This window comes from Ailuropoda melanoleuca, chromosome 13 (genome assembly GCF_002007445.2).
Source record: "Ailuropoda melanoleuca isolate Jingjing chromosome 13, ASM200744v2, whole genome shotgun sequence".
NCBI classification, from domain to species: Eukaryota; Metazoa; Chordata; class Mammalia; order Carnivora; family Ursidae; genus Ailuropoda; species Ailuropoda melanoleuca.
The window spans coordinates 32,049,682-32,065,499 of NC_048230.1; the positions used below are offsets into that span (position 1 = coordinate 32,049,682).

Genomic DNA, 15,818 nt, shown 5'->3' on the forward strand with positions numbered 1-15,818 from the left:
ATAAGTACTGAGACAACCCTGGGAGAGATGTCAACTGTATGATTTATTTAAACCAGAAATGTTAATCCGTAGACCCTTCTGGTGAAACACAGATGAACCTAGATGGTGATGATTTAGGCTGGTGGAAGGTGTCCTTTGGAAATGCTCTGGTTGCAAATGTAAGATAAACTCAATGCAATAAACTCCGTTAAGTCAAAAAGGCCCCAACACACATTCACAAACACTTCTGACTTTCTGTAAGCGAGCCACAAAGAGGCAGCCCTAAGTAATTACTCAGGGAGTTTGGTGGTGGGCTTGACCTGAAAAGACACTTCTATTTCTGTGACAGGAGCTATATTCAGTATTATTTTGATGGCCCAGGCAGGAATGTAGTAAATCTCAGAATCACAATGAAGAAGGCAGCCAACAGTCCTGAGACGTGACTTAGAACAACACATGTAGGATTTATATGCCAAGGACTGGGGTGAAAAAGCCATTCTTGGTAATATGCATTTTTCATTTTTTTCTTGTGAATTAAGTCACTTTCTATTCTATTTTAGGTGACAATGACTCTTGAAAAAGTAATCCTGGAAATGACTTTAAACTCTGCAGTAGACTATATGGATTTTCTCATCCCCCCCCCTTTTTTTGAAGTACCTAATTTGGTGGGTTTTAGTACATTTACAAGGTTGTGCAACTATTACCACTATCTAGCTCCAGAACATTCTTATCATTCCCAAAAGAAACTGCAGCCCCAATAGTAGTCACTTGCCACTCTCCCTCCTCCCAGCCCCTACCAACCACTAATGTATGTTCTCTCTCTATGGATGTGCCTATTCTGGACATTTTATACAGATGGAATTGTTCAATATGTGGCCTTTTGTGACTGACTGTTTTCATTTAGAATCATGTTTTCAAGATTCATCCATGTTGTAGCATGTATCAATAGTTCCTTCCCTTTTTTTTTTTTTAACCAAAGAATGTTCCATCTTATGGCTATACCACATTTTATTCATTCATTCATCAGCTGACAGACATTTAGGTTGTTTCCACTTTTTGGCTCATATTAATAACGCTTCTATAAACATATGTGTACAAGTCTTTGTGTGGACATATGTTTTCAGTTCTCTTGGGTAGATACCTAGGGGCGGGATTGCTAGGCCACATGGTAACTCTACGTTTAACCTGTTGAGGAACTGTCAAACTCTCCACAGTAGCTGCACCATTTTACATCCCTACTGACAAGATGTGATAGTTTTCAGTTACTGGTGGAAACAACAAAGTCAAACAAGGGACTTCAAAAGCCAAGAGTAGGCTCTGGTGTGGCCTTGTTTACTTCTGTCACCAGATTTTACACTTGAGCACATCCAATGGACAAATATCATGGGCAACTATCCAGCCACATGGCATCTCGTCATTAAACTGCAGGAACAACAAAGAGCTACACTTGACACAACAGATGATTAGAAGCTAAAGTAGCAACATCCAAACATACTCATAATTCAACGGCACAGACTGAACGTGTGCAAGGAGTGAGGAATGAAGGAGCAGGGTGTTTGGCTGTCCAGGAGGGCATCACATGGAAAAAAGGGCTTGACCTGTACGTAGATGGCACTCACTTGGCAAGAAGGAAGGGGGATATCACAGCCTACAAACAAATCCTAGACATTTTTCTTGCTCACAGCAAAATGTCACTATTTCCCAGGATCCCTGATGATGTACAACAGAAATATTAATAAAAGCTGCCACCCCATTCTAACTTCTCTGGGCCAGCACGGTTCTTGTTTGTTCGTTTTGGGGGATTTTTTTTTGAGAAAAAGAAAGAGCACACACGTGTGAGTGGGCAGAGGGAGAGAGCGAGAATCGTAAGTAGGCTCCACACTCGGCACGGAGCACAATGCAGGGCTCGATCTCACGACTCTGAGATGATGACCTGAGCCAAAATCAAGAGTCAGTAGTAGCTTAACTGACTGAACCACCCAGATGCCTCTAGGCCAGCATGGTTCTGAAGTGTTAATACTTCTTTAATCCTCACAACGACCCGTTGAGGGAGGTAAGTTTTTTTTTTTTTTTAAGATTTTATTTTTAAGTAATCTCTACACCCAACGTGGGGCTCGAACTCACAACCCCGAGATCAAGAGTTGTATGCTCTCTGACTGAGCCAGCCCGGCACCCCAAGGTAAGTAAGGATTTTTATCCCTATTTTACAAATAAGGAAATTGGTGCCCAGGTAGGTTGCACAACTTGCCCAAAGTCACCCCATTAGGAAGTGGTAGAGCTGGGATTTGAACCCAGGCAGTCTGGCTCCAGGATTCACTCTCTCCTGTCTCTGGCATAATCTTCTGGCCACTTCCTTGGCATCCAGATAAAAGGCTATGTATTTATAAGGCTGGGGAAAGTACCTTGGTAAGTTAAGTGGCCTTCCTCACCCTCCCATGCTACTGACCGTTTCATGTTGATGTTAGGAGGAGTTTCTTAAAGAGGTGGGGGACAGCAGTGCCAAAGGAGAGAAGAGGTCACAGGGGAAGTTACCAGTGGGGACAAAATTAGAAGCCAGGAGCCTAAGGTTCTTGGCCCTGCTCCTGGAAAGTCTTCCTCCTACACAAATCGTGACATGCAGCAATTAAAGGAAGCATACCCACTCACAGAAGTCCCCGAGATTTTAAAGTAAAAATTAAAATTAATGAGTCCATCTAATTTGGACTCACAAAACGCGTGGGTAGGAGAAATCCCTGCAGCTGACGGCTGATGTGACAGTTATGTCATGAATAGGAGTAGAAGCTCCCTGCCTTCGGATCTGAATGTTTCCAAATGTGATTCTAAATCCCAGCCTGAAACAATACGCAGGACAAGAGCTGAATACAGATATTCTGTGGGAGAAAATCCCTTCAGCTTACCCAGTCAACCTGACGGGTAGGAAAATGAAATGGAATATCTGCTTCTAGTTCATCCTTCTTGAGAGCTCGCCCCATCTGAGGCTGCGGGTTCCATGTCTAGCTCATACACTCTTATCAATTGGAAATTAGACTCCTAATGACATTGTGGAAGGCAAGAATCCTGTATTCAAAGGCTTCATTAAGCTATTGCAATGATCTGAATTGTTTTGTGATACAACGAAGTGATACATACTATACACTACTCTTTGCGCTCACTCCTCCAGAGGCAATGTACAACCTCAACCCCCACCTGTATATCCCCCCAATGATGGGTCTTATAGGACAGTCCACAAGGCAAAGCACAAACTCCTTGAAAAATTACATCTTCCCTGGTTTTCCGTTCTCTTCTCTTGTTCTCTGTCCTCTGCCCCATTCCCAGAGGAAGACATTTCCAGAACTGCAGACAACCCCCAGAGGAGGAAGGCCTTTCTTCCTTCCTCCTCTTGGGCAGATGGTATTTGCATACTGACATATTGTAAATCTAGTCACCCAGGTAACGGGCTCCAGTTAGCAACAGCGCAATGAAGGTCAGCCTGATTCCTTCTAAAATTAGAAGTCAGACCAATCTGATTTTTAACTGTTCAAGGTAGGATGTCCAGTTACATGGCAAATTCAATTCTTAGAGTGAATTTTCACTCGGGAGATTGAGCACTAGCTAATAAAGGCAAGTTGGGGCATTTCAACATGATAATAACAAAGGTTTTGACAGGCTAAATGAAGTTTTAGCCACGAGACTTCTGGTGTTTCTGTAAATAATCCTACTAGGACTCTAGTCTCCGTTAGTCAAGTCATCTTTGGCCTCCTAGCTCCCTTGACCTTCACAGTCGGTTGGTCATTAAGGACTGCTGATTCCATGCCTGGCATTTCAGTCCTTCCACAGTTGGCCTCTGGACTCCACCGAGGTCCCTCTGCCTGCACGATCCCTCCCCAACCCCAGCCAAAGCGATTGGCGCTAACCAAGCCACATCTTTTCCAGCCTCTTTTGTCCTGGCCCACACGCATCTCTCCTGCTGCTCCCTTCTTTTTTCCTGCAGCCATGGACAGGGGTCTTGGACGAACTTCAAGGAATGCACGAATTGGGTACAATCCCCCCTCCCACTATTAATTTCTCAAAAGGTCTATGTCCCCCAAAACCTTAAGAGCCACCAACTTATCTAATTACAGATGGTATCTACACCAGCATTTCCCTCAAATGCTTTTAAGGAAGGACAGTTCCACAGGATGTGAAATGGTGAGGGGGAAAAGAGCTCCACAGTCAAATAAGTGGGGAAAACACTAAGTCAAACAGAGTTAAGACAGGTTTTTTCATGCATGCTTTCTCTGGGCCTTTGCTGTACTGACATGCGCCATGAATCACCAATTGCACCCGGGAGCCCCGTTCTCAGGAGACACTTCTCGGTGTCCTGAGTTTCCACTAGGAAAGCTGAGCTTTACCTTCACTTGACAACCAGCAAGCCAGGCACTGCTTTGTGGTAGTTCTTCCCTTACTGTTTTGAGCTATTTCTGTTTTACTCTATATTTTTAACACTTGTTAGAAATTTTACCATTGCATGTATCACATTATGTTGTGTTTACTTTATATCGTTTTACAGCTGTCTCCCCTTCTAGACAGGAAGCCGCATGACAGTGGAGTACACACCTGGATCTCTCTGCATCCCCAGGGCCAAGTGGACCAGACCTTAGAAAGGCCATACTGTTGGGGCGCCCGGGTGGCTCAGTCGTTAAGTGTCTGCCTTCAGCTCAGGGCGTGATCCCAGGTCCCTGGGATCCAGCCCCGCATTGGGCTCCCTGCTCGGCTGGGAGCCTGTTTCTTCCTCTCCCACTTCCCCTGCTAGTGTTCCTTCTCTCAGTGGCTGTCTCTCTGTCAAATAAATAAAATAAAATCTTAAAAAAAAAAAAAAGAAATGCAGTACTGTTGAATAACTGAATGAATAACGGAACAACTGATCACTGGATAACGAACTCCTTCAGAATATAAACTACATTTTAACCTTTTTGTATTCCCGTGGCACCTAGAAAACAGTTTTTCACATGGCCAAAGAGTCAATAAAATTTTTTAAAGAATTAAATCCATTAGAAAATACTTATTGAACACCAGTTATGTCCTGGGCACCAAGGATATTAACGTGGTAACGTACCATCAAGGAACTTAGATTCTAGTAAGAGAAACAGACACGTAAACAAAAACATGATGGTAAAATACAAATACTCTAAAAGGAAGGGCAAGCTGCCTGGGATCACAGGGTGGAGTATTTCGGTCTGTCCGAACTGGCAGGAAGCCAGGAGGGGTCAGTACCATCATGCTTAGATGTGATGGTGGGACTCACCACACAGGTCCTCGACTGACCACACAGAGCCACATTATGGGGGGAAACTGGCCAAGAGGCACCTCTGGTTGAGGCACTATTCATAACAACGAGGTGAAAGCTTTGTTCTCAACCCCAATGTGGATCCCAAGCCCGGGTGAGTGGGGCTCCACTGTAGCTGGTAGGCCCCTGCTGCCCAAGGAGAGCTGTGCCGGGGCCTAGAGCCAAGCGGTATGTCTGCACTGTCCCCAAGTCCATAGCCAGAACCTGGCCCTTGTGTTGTTACTTTGAGACCGAAGGATGGGTCCAAAAAAAAAAAACACAAGAAAGAAAGAATCCAAGTGCTTCTCTCCTCCCCGAGAACTAGGGCACGGCTGGGCGTATTTGCCTACCTGGCCTTCCGGGCAGCGCAGCCTGGAAGCCTGAGAATCCCAGAACCTATAACCCTCAGTTTGTGGGGAATCCTGAGCTCTGAAGAGACAGTATGCCAAGGAAGACAGATGACACTCCTAGATACAAGTCCAATAAACCTTCCTCTCTTGATCCATTCAAAACAGTTCTCCTGCTCTTTGGGAAAGCAACTGAGACAGGGGTAGAAGATCCCAACATCCAGGTCTGAGTATTTTTTAAAACGTCCAGTTTAAGACTGAGAACCACTGGGGTAAAGGGGGGAAAGAGAGATCCCCGGAGCACCACCTAGGGGCAGGCTGTTAGCACTGATCGATACATGAGTCCCATATATCTCCCTGGCCTTGGCAGGTCGAGTCCATGAAGGAAGCCAATGGCAAAAATGACATAACTCCTTGGCAAATTAAACACGTGGGAATATTCTTTACTTATACATAGAAATATGCTCGCTTTAGCATTTTTGTCTTGGTACATGTGTACCAAGAAATATTCCTCTACCATACGGAAAGCCACAGGGCACTGTGGTGATGGGTTACGGAGGATACCCAGCTGCATGGGGTGGAGAGGACAGAACTCGGGGTGGCCTGGAAACTTGTCTACAGGGGGCAGCAGCGACCCAGCTCTGGTGGAGGCCTGTCAACACTTCCAACTTCTCGAGAAATGCTAGAAATCTAGATTTTTATATTAATGCCCTAACTTCTAAATACTGACTTCAACTAAAGAAAAAAACTCACAACACTCTGAATAAACATAAGAAATTGGTGAGCTCCATTTAGCCACACAGTTTTAACCTCCAATCAATGTAACCCGGTTACAATAGAGAGAGAGAACAGAGGTGCAACGTCAGAATCATGCAGCAAAGTGTTACATTCAGAGCCAGGCCAAGTTCTTTCATGCCTGAGCCTCAGGGCGCTTATGGGAACGGAGAAGATCTAAAAACACCTTCCATGCTTGAGTACAGACAGCTCCATTTCCAAAGAGTCCCCCCATATCCTTTGCCATCTCAATATTCGTTCTGGTCAGAAAGCATAAGTTAAAAAACAAAGGGCACAACTTATTATAGCAATAATAACAGTAATTAGTATTTCCTGAACATTTACAATTGTAAGAGGCAAGGTCTAAGTGCTTTACATAAAAATTATCTCATTTAATCCTGAAGGCCAAATTACCATCTGTTTTCAAATGAGGAAATGGGGTGGGTAGCGGGGTAAAGGGGTGCAGATAGGGAAGTTAAGAAAAGTGTCAAAGGTCACACCGTATGTGGGACAGCTGGGAGTCAGCCCCGGTCTTTCTGCCCCCAAGTCCTGGGCGGGACATCGCTCTGCAGCTCTGAGGCAGGAAGTGGCAGTTGGCACAGGGGTCTGAGGGTGGGAATGGAATGAAATGAGGAATAAAAGCACACAGGAGAAGCCTGGGCAGGAACCTAATGAAATAAAATGGCCTATAAACAAATGAAAAACGAAAAACCTTCACAACCTCAGGTCATCAGGATCACCTCAGTTTGGCAATGAGAGAACAAGTGAAAAAAAAAATTTAATGCAAACTAAAACATCTTTCAGCTATCAGATTAGTCAAGATTTAAAAGGCTAGCCAGGGTTGGTGAGGTGAAGGGAACAAACCCTCACCCATACTGTGGGGGAGAGCAAAGTGGGCAAACCCGTTAAGATGATTTGGTCATTACAATTTAAGATGTTTCTACCATTTGACCTAGTTTCTCTACCTAGGAATTTCTTCTAGAAAAAGTCTTTTGCGATGGTGCAAAGATTTATATGCTTAGGATTATTCAGGGCTTCATTATATGCAGTAGCAAAGAGCTGGAAAAACTCCAGTTGTCTATCAGTGGGACCGGTTAGATAAATCAAGGTACATTCAAATAATGAAATACAATACAGCCATTAAATCATGAAAGAGCTCTCTACTTGCCAAAATGGAAAGACGCCCCAGATGCATAGTTAAGTGAAAAAAGTAAGCTGCAAAACAGCAGAAATAGGAGTTTCAGTAGAGTGCACACATATGGGGGAAAAATGTGCACACAAGTGTGCTAGTATATGAAGTGGGGAAAAAATAGAAATATATATACATATATATATATATATATATATGCCAATTTTTAATTGCAATTAACTAAGAGAGGATTGCAGGAAGTGTACTTCTATAAGGCAGGAAGTTTTTACAAGGAGAATGTACTTTCCAAGTAAAGAAATAAACTGGCATGCTGACATTTCAGGGCAGGATTCCAGTTCCTGGGGAGGACGGTAGACAGAATATGGAAGGGACCTGGGAGTCTTTATGGACGTGGGCAGCCACATCGGTTGTGCACTGCACAAGGGCACCCTCTTGAGTTGTGTAAGCTTGGGGCATTAGGTGAACTCCCGAAACAGAAATTCAGAAAGGCAACCAAAGCAAAAGACTGGGCACCTAAGCGAGGCAGGAGGGCTGTTATCACAAGGGGGCTCAGAGAGAAGAGGGTGAGCATGTCAATTTTGAACATCTCAGGGTACGGGGGTCAGTGATAAGGCAGGATCAGGGTGGTGTGAAAATGGGCTACCCTGGCCAAGGGAGCCTGAATGTGGCTCTGATTCTCAGATCTAGAGATATTTTTTTTAAAAATTCTTAAGTAATCTCTACACCTAACATGGGACTCGAACTCACAACCCTGAGATAAAGAGCTGCACACTCTTTTTTTTTTTTTAAAGATTTTATTTATTTATTTATTTGACAGAGATAGAGACAGCCAGCGAGAGAGGGAACACAAGCAGGGGGAGTGGGAGAGGAAGAAGCAGGCTCATAGCAGAGGAGCCTGATGTGGGGATCGATCCCATAACGCCGGGATCACGCCCTGAGCCGAAGGCAGACGCTTAACAACTGTGCCACCCAGACGCCCCTGCACACTCTTCTGACTGAGCCAGCCAGGCGCCCCTGCAGATGGGGTTTAAGACATTAAGCGTCCAAGTGGGCTGAGCCTCTAAGCTACTTCCTGCCTCAAACCCAGATTGGTCTGGGTCCTGGGACTGGTGAAAGGAGGAAGAAATGGAATGTGTGAAGCCGCTCATCTCACTAACTCTTCTCACAGAATTCCCTGTGGTCAACCTTGAGTTTCGACACATCTAGACTGGCACTGTCACCACAGCCTGAAAGTTACCCAAAATGGGCGGAACCTCCTATCCTTCAAAATAATTTGCAAACCTCTACATAAAGGGAGCAGATCGCGTACTCAGACTTGTGGAAGTAAATCTGTCTTCAATTTGAGTGAACTATGTTCTAGAATTTTCTTTTCAGGCTGAAGTGTTTTAAATCTCCAAATACCCTCTCCCATAGAAATAACATCATTAGGTCAGCCCAGAAACTAGCTAACCCATAATTCTCCTAAATAAAAGCCCAACCACCATTTCTAATAATGTTTCTTAAGGAAATGCAGAAATGCACTGAGTTCCAACAGGGTGTGAAGCAGTGAGCAACTTAATTCCTCTCCTCTGCCCGCAAAAAATGTGGGAATGGTCCCCAAAGTGTGTTCCTTTAACATCAAAATGATGTAAATATATGTTATACTTCAAAACACTTTTTTCTTTTGATAGAGGGTTCCATAGTCAAATAAGTCTGGAAGAAACTAGTTCAAACCAAATCAAACAGGCTTTTAATTATGGTAACATATACACAACATAAAATTTACCATTTTTTTAAAAAGATTTTATTTATTTATTTGACAGAGAGAGAGAGAGCCAGGAAGAGAGGGAACACAAGCAGGGGGAGTGGGAGAGGAAGAAGCAGGCTCCCAGCAGAGGAGCCTGATGCGGGGCTCGATCCCAGAACCCTGGGATCATGCCCTGAGCTGAAGGCAGATGCTTAATGACTGAGCCACCCAGGCGCCCCTAAAATTTACCATTTTAACCATTTTTAAGTGTAACACTCAGTGGCATTAATTACTGTCACAATATTGTGCAACCACCGCCAAACTGTTTTATCACCCCCAAACAGAAACTCTGCCCCCATGAAACCCTAACTCCCCATTCCCCTTCCCCCATCCCCTGGCAACCACCATTCTACTTTCTGTGTCTATAAATTTGACTGCTGTAGGGACTTTGTATAAGTAGAATCACACAGTATCTGTCCTTCTGTGTCTTTTGTGAGGACTTTCTAGTTTCGGGCTCGAGTAGCTGGTAGGATGGGGAAATGGAGACTATCCTCAGCGTCTAGATAGAGAAGGGGGAGAAGCAGACTTTGGAAGACAGACAGACATTTCTGGAAAGCTGGAGGGTCAGAGAGCAGGGGAAGGTGAACTGGACATAATTAAACACACACCAGTTCGGAGCTGAGGAAAGAGATCCAGGCTGGATCTCCAGGTGGAAACTGACAGCATTCCAAAGGTTAGTATAGAGGTGGAATAATGGGATGGTACCCAGTACCCAAGAGGACCCAGCAGTTAAGGGAGGGGTAAGTGTGATACACCTGGGAAGATGTCTGGAAAAGCATCAGCTAGGGGAACAGAAAAAAGGACCCAGGAGCACAACTCCGACGTGTTTCCCTGCCTCTGGTCCTCAGGCTTCCAATCAACCTACCCTTCACTCCTTCCAGAGCCACATACCTAAAACACTGACCTACTCCCGATCTGATTCTCTCACTCCACATCTAAAACCTTTAATGATTTTCTCCAGGGTTCAGAGCAAAATCTGAACTCCTTACCGAAGTTTCCAATGCTCTCCCCCAACTCAGCCCTGACGCTCTTCCTACTCACCCCACCTGGTCTAGCCACCCAGTTCATTTGCTGGGGTTCTGCACATTTTCTTAAGGAGGCTCTTCTGTTTGGTGTATGTGTTGTTCTTTCTGACTATGCACTTATTAAAAGTTGATCTCACTTCAAGGACCAGCTTTGATCCCACTTTTTTCTGAGAGGTCAAAATAGATCCCTGAGGTATGGATAAATGTGCCCATTCCCTATAATCCTACAGAGCAGGCATACGTCCTTAAAAAACAAAACAACAAAATCATACTCTCATGTGGCTATAAGATCAATTTGGGGTTTTTTTCTGTTGTTTTATTGTTTTGCTCATCCAATAATATTATAATATCAACATTTAGGTACATATTCTTTTCAGTCTTCCCAAAAAATTTTTAGATAAATAGAAAATTATACTGAACATATCATTTTGTAAACTCCTTTCTTCAACTGATTATATTATTAGCATTTTCTATATTCTTATTCTTCAAAACTTAAATTTTTTAAAAGATTTATTTATTTATTTGGGGGGGGCAGGGGGAGAGGGAGAGAGAAATTCTAAGCAGACTCTGCCCTGAGCACAGAGCCTGAAACAGGGCTTGATCTCACGACCCAGGGACTACAACCTGAACCAAACCATGAGTCCAGTGCTTGACTGACTGCGCCACGCAGGCGCCCCTCTTCAAAACTTATTAATGGTTGCATAAGAGATCCTCTCATATTGGCATAATTTAATCAATGTCCAATTACTGAATAAGAATTTTAAAAATTTTCACGTACTCCAGTACATTTCACCTAGTAAGTATTCAGAAGATGTTTGTTGAACTAAATTGCTATTATCAGTAGAAGACACTATCAATAGCCAAGTCCTGTTCTGAATTGACTTTATCATTCAAACAGTAAGTGATTTAAATGGAAAAAATCTGTTTTCAGCTTGTGTGATAACACATATTTGCAGAATTTATAAGCTTTTGTCCTAAAACCCAATTAAATATGATGAAGCTACTACTTTCCCCAACCTATGAGGATCACCCCATCCTCTCCAAAGACTGAAATCCATGGTGAAAGTAGTGATTTGGAAAAAACAAAGAATGGAGACTCTTAACTATAGAGAATAAACTGAGGATTGATGGAGGGAGGTGGGTGGGGGACGGTGTCAATGGGGGATGGATATTAAAGACAGCACTTGATGTGATGAGCACTGGGTGTAATATGTAAGTGATGAATCACTAAATTCTACAGAAACCAATACTACACTATATGTTAACTAACTAGAATTTACATAAGAACTTGAAACCAAAAAAAAAAAAAGGGGAAAAAATAAAGAATGTCTTAAATCTATAAGGAGATGGTATATTCAGGAAACTTCTACAGATCGTTAGTAACATCTAATCGAACACTTGTGTAAAAGCCTACGTCACCTTTTTCTTGCTTCTCTTTCTTTAGTATTTTCTCTTCACACGTAAAGTATACTGAATTTTTCCAGTTGGTACAAGCCTGTTAAATAAGATTTATGTACTTGCCCACAATACAATGAACTTTCAGTATCACTCATTAATATCTACCTGGCACACAGTTTTATTGCCAAGAAGGATGATTTGAGGGAGGAAGGGGAGATAGTGGAAAAGAACAGAAGGGGACTGAGCTCGGAGGTCATGATCTCAGTACCCATAGGGGCAAGAAAGGGGCTCCAGAGGTGGACTTACAACAGAGGACCAACCACTGGACAAAGCATGCAGCCAAAAGCCATGACGGCAAGCTCCAGAGCGATTTATGTCAAGAAGTAGAAGCTAGCATCGCAGATCAGAAAGGGAAAAAAAATCAGCAAATGGATTTTGGGAGGAAAAGACAGTGACTCCAAAATTTTACATAGGACCCAGCTGCCGTTTGTGTGAAAGGGCTCACCCACAACCCCTACAAGTGTTCCCAAAAACAACTACTTGAAGATCTCTTCTAGGTGTCTAAGAAGTATAAAAATTAAGAGTTCAAGGGATGCCTGGGTCACTCAGTCGGTTAGGTGCCCAACCTGATTTTGGCTCAAGTCACCATCTCCAGGTCCTCAGCAGGGCTCTGCGTTCAGTGGGGAATCTGCTTGAGATTCTCTCCCTCTCCCCTACCATTCCTCCCTCACCCCATTCACTCTCTCTTTTTAAAATAAATAAATAAATAAATAAATCTTTTCAAAAAGTTAAGAGTTCAAGATAGAGTAAACCAAGGTATAAAAGATCTAGCAGTGTACATTGAAACCAGCAAAACAGTTATGTCTAAATAATCACTGCAGAGTGCCTGGGTGGCTCAGTCGGTTTAGCGCTCTGCTCTGCTTGGGTCATCATCTCAGGGTCTAGCATGGGATCGAGCCCAGGGCTCCACGATCACTGCAATGTCTGCTTGTCCTTCTCCCCCCTCTGCTCCTTCCCACTCCTGCACGCACTCTCTCTCTCAAATAAATGAATAAAATCTTTAAAAAAACATAATCACTGCAAATATGACATAATACTGACTGGCAATTCAAAAACTTGAACATAATATACAATGTGAGAAAGCATTAACAGCATTAATAGCATTCTGAGTTCCACATATTATTATGGGTGAAGGTGGCCTGCGAGTTCATGAAAGAGGACGGGGAAGAGAGAGAAAAAGTACTGCTCCAAGTATTGATTATCTTGACCTTGATAATCCAAAAAGGGAAAGGCTGAGGAATGCTCTTGCAAAACCTACAGGTAAACCACCAGAATTAACAAAAGGACATGGATTTGCAAATTACTAGAGAAGATAAAGTGCATGTAGAAAACAGTAGACGTTAAAAATAAAGATAAAATGAGATGAAATAAGATTGTACCATTAGTTGTCATAATAAATAGAAGTCACACTTCCCTATTAAAAGGAAATAGCTTCCATATGGGCTTGTAAAATAAAGCCCAGTGACTTTTTGCTTACAGGAGGCAGAACTAAAACAGAATGAGACAGAAGTGCTCCCAATAGAAGGATGATCAAAGATTCAGCAGACAACAAACAAAAAGAAGTGCCTTTAATTCATGATAATAGAAGCCATATTTTCTTTTTATGTGCTCACGCAACACTTATATAATTAATCATGTCATAAACCAACATAAAGACCTAAATAAATTCTAAGAACAAACTACACAGGACTCATTGGCACACCCTCCTTTGTCTCCAAAATACTCCACTAAAAATATCAGAAGTTTAAATCAAACCCCAACACTCAGAAGTTTAAAAGAACTTTTCAATAAGCTTTCAGTCATAGTGGAAATAAAAACTATAGTTAAACGCAATTTAAAATTAGGAAATAATGATGGGAGAACTACACATTGAATCTTAGGTGACAAAGGCAAAGCTGTGTTCAGAGATAAGATAAGCAGATGGGAACATGCCTATTATATAACTCATAGGCTTAAAGCAACCTAAATCCAAATTCGGATGCCATTTAAATATTGTAAGTACATATAAACCTACACACACACACACACACAGAGAGAGAGAGAGAGAGAGAGAGAGAGAGAGAGAGAGAGAGAGAGAGGACTCTCCAAAATATTATGAATAGTAATCTCTAGGTTATAGAATTTCTATTTTCTTCTGAATTTCCTAAATAGTCTCAATGAGCATGTAGCACTTTCATAATTAGAACAAGATTAAACAAAAGCACAACAAAACATAATTTACAGTTATAAGGATAGGAACAAAACAAAACAAAACAAAACAGAACACCATCTTGCCAAGATGATCAAGGCAATTAAAATTCTCTCCTCTGCTTTGACTTTTAAGCTCTAGCCTGGTGACGATTATTACAAGCCTGTTTTTAGCATGTTTCAGCACAGTTCTGTCCTTTGGTCTTCCGCCTGGAAGTCGGGGACGATGCACTGGCTGACAACTTCTAACCAATGTTGTCTCTTTTGGGGGAAATCAAGCACCCAGACAGGTGAGCAACCAAGGTTGGCATAGTGACAGCTATGTTTTAAAGTGAACTGTCTCACATAGCAGCACTCACATTCTAGAACTGGTGGGGAAAAAACAGAAGGGCTGAAGAGAATTCCCTTTGTGGTTGTGGTTGTGTGTTGTTTGGTCTTTTTGTGGTTTAAAAACAAACAGGTGGGAGAGAATATTAAAAAATAGTATAAATGCATATTTCTTCTCCTTTTATGTCTCAACTGATTTAAAAAGCAATAGTATAAGACAATATGTATATAATTGTATTGCTGACCTCATAATATATAGAAATGTAACATATTTGACAGTGACATATTTGTCAAATGAAACATTTGACAATTTGCAACCAAGGAGGTCAGTGTGAGCAAAGCTGTGTTAGGGTAAGAAAATGGTACCAGATGGTAACTCATATCCACAGACACAAACAGAGAGAGCCAGCAATAGGAAATAAGGTTAATATAACAAACTCTGTACATATATACCCCCCTTTCCTCTCTCAGCTACTTCAAAAGATTTCAAATTATGTAAAGTAATAATTACAACAATGTTTTGTTTGGTGTGTAACATACACAGGTGTGCTATGTATAACAATAGTACCAAAAAGGGAAGGGGGAATAGACCTATATAGGACTCAAGTTTCTATATCTCACTGTAATTAAGTTAATGTCAATTCTGATAAGTTATGGTGCAAACAATAAGCATAAGAGCAACTTCTAAGAAAGTAACTTTTTCAAAAGTTTTAAAAATCGTTAAAATGGTATAAATACCGCACTAGAAAAAAAGTCACATAATGCCAAAGAATGCAGTAAAAGGAGATCAGAGGAACAAAGAAGACACAAGAGGCACGCCTGGGTGGCTCAGTCTGTTGGGCATCTGCCTTCGGCTCAGGTCATGATCCCAGGGTGCTGGGATCGAGTCCTGCATCAGACTCCTTGCTCAGCAGGGAGCCTGCTTCTCCCTATGCCTGCTGCTTCCCCTGCTTTTGCTCTCTTTCCGTTTCTCTCTCTGAGAAATAAATAAAATCTTAAAAAAAAAAAGAAGACACGAGATATAGAAAGCAAGAAGTAACACAGATGTAAATCCAACTATATCAATATTACATGTTGAGTTGATAAACCAATCCAATAAAAAAGCAGAAATGATCAAGTTGGTTTGAAAAACAAGACCCAACTATATGCTGTCTAGAGATTTTTATTTATTTATTTGAGAGACAGAGCAGACAGAGGGAGAGGGAGAGGGAGAAGTAGACTCCCCACTGAGTAGAGAGCCCGATGCAGGGCTCAATCCCAGGACCCTGAGACCATGATCTGGCTGAAGGCAGACGTTTAACGGAATGCGCCACTCAGGTGTCCTTACGCTGTCTATAAAGGAGTTTAGATTCAAAGTTACAAAGAGGTTGAAAGTAATGGGAAAAAATATACAAACAATAACCATTAAAGAGTTAGAATAGCTATACAAAAGATCAACATGAAAACAAAAGGCTTGAAGAAGACCATAAGCCCACCGGACCTAACGAATTTATAGAACACT

The 15,818-nt window shown here is 42.2% G+C and overlaps 1 protein-coding gene across 10 annotated transcripts in view; it reads right to left on the reverse strand.

The window, feature by feature from the left end:
- The window catches only part of PITPNC1 (phosphatidylinositol transfer protein cytoplasmic 1), a 237,959-nt gene that overhangs the window by 132,366 nt on the left and 89,775 nt on the right, over positions 1-15,818 (reverse strand). The window contains exon 1 of one of the 10 annotated variants that reach the window (XM_034641401.1): positions 4,555-4,622. The exons of the other annotated variants lie outside the window; for them this stretch is intronic. Coding sequence (XP_034497292.1) covers positions 4,555-4,607 — 53 coding nt within the window. The 5' untranslated portion in view covers positions 4,608-4,622. Of the gene's footprint in view, positions 1-4,554; positions 4,623-15,818 lie in introns of those variants that run through there. 10 annotated transcript variants of the gene reach the window in all.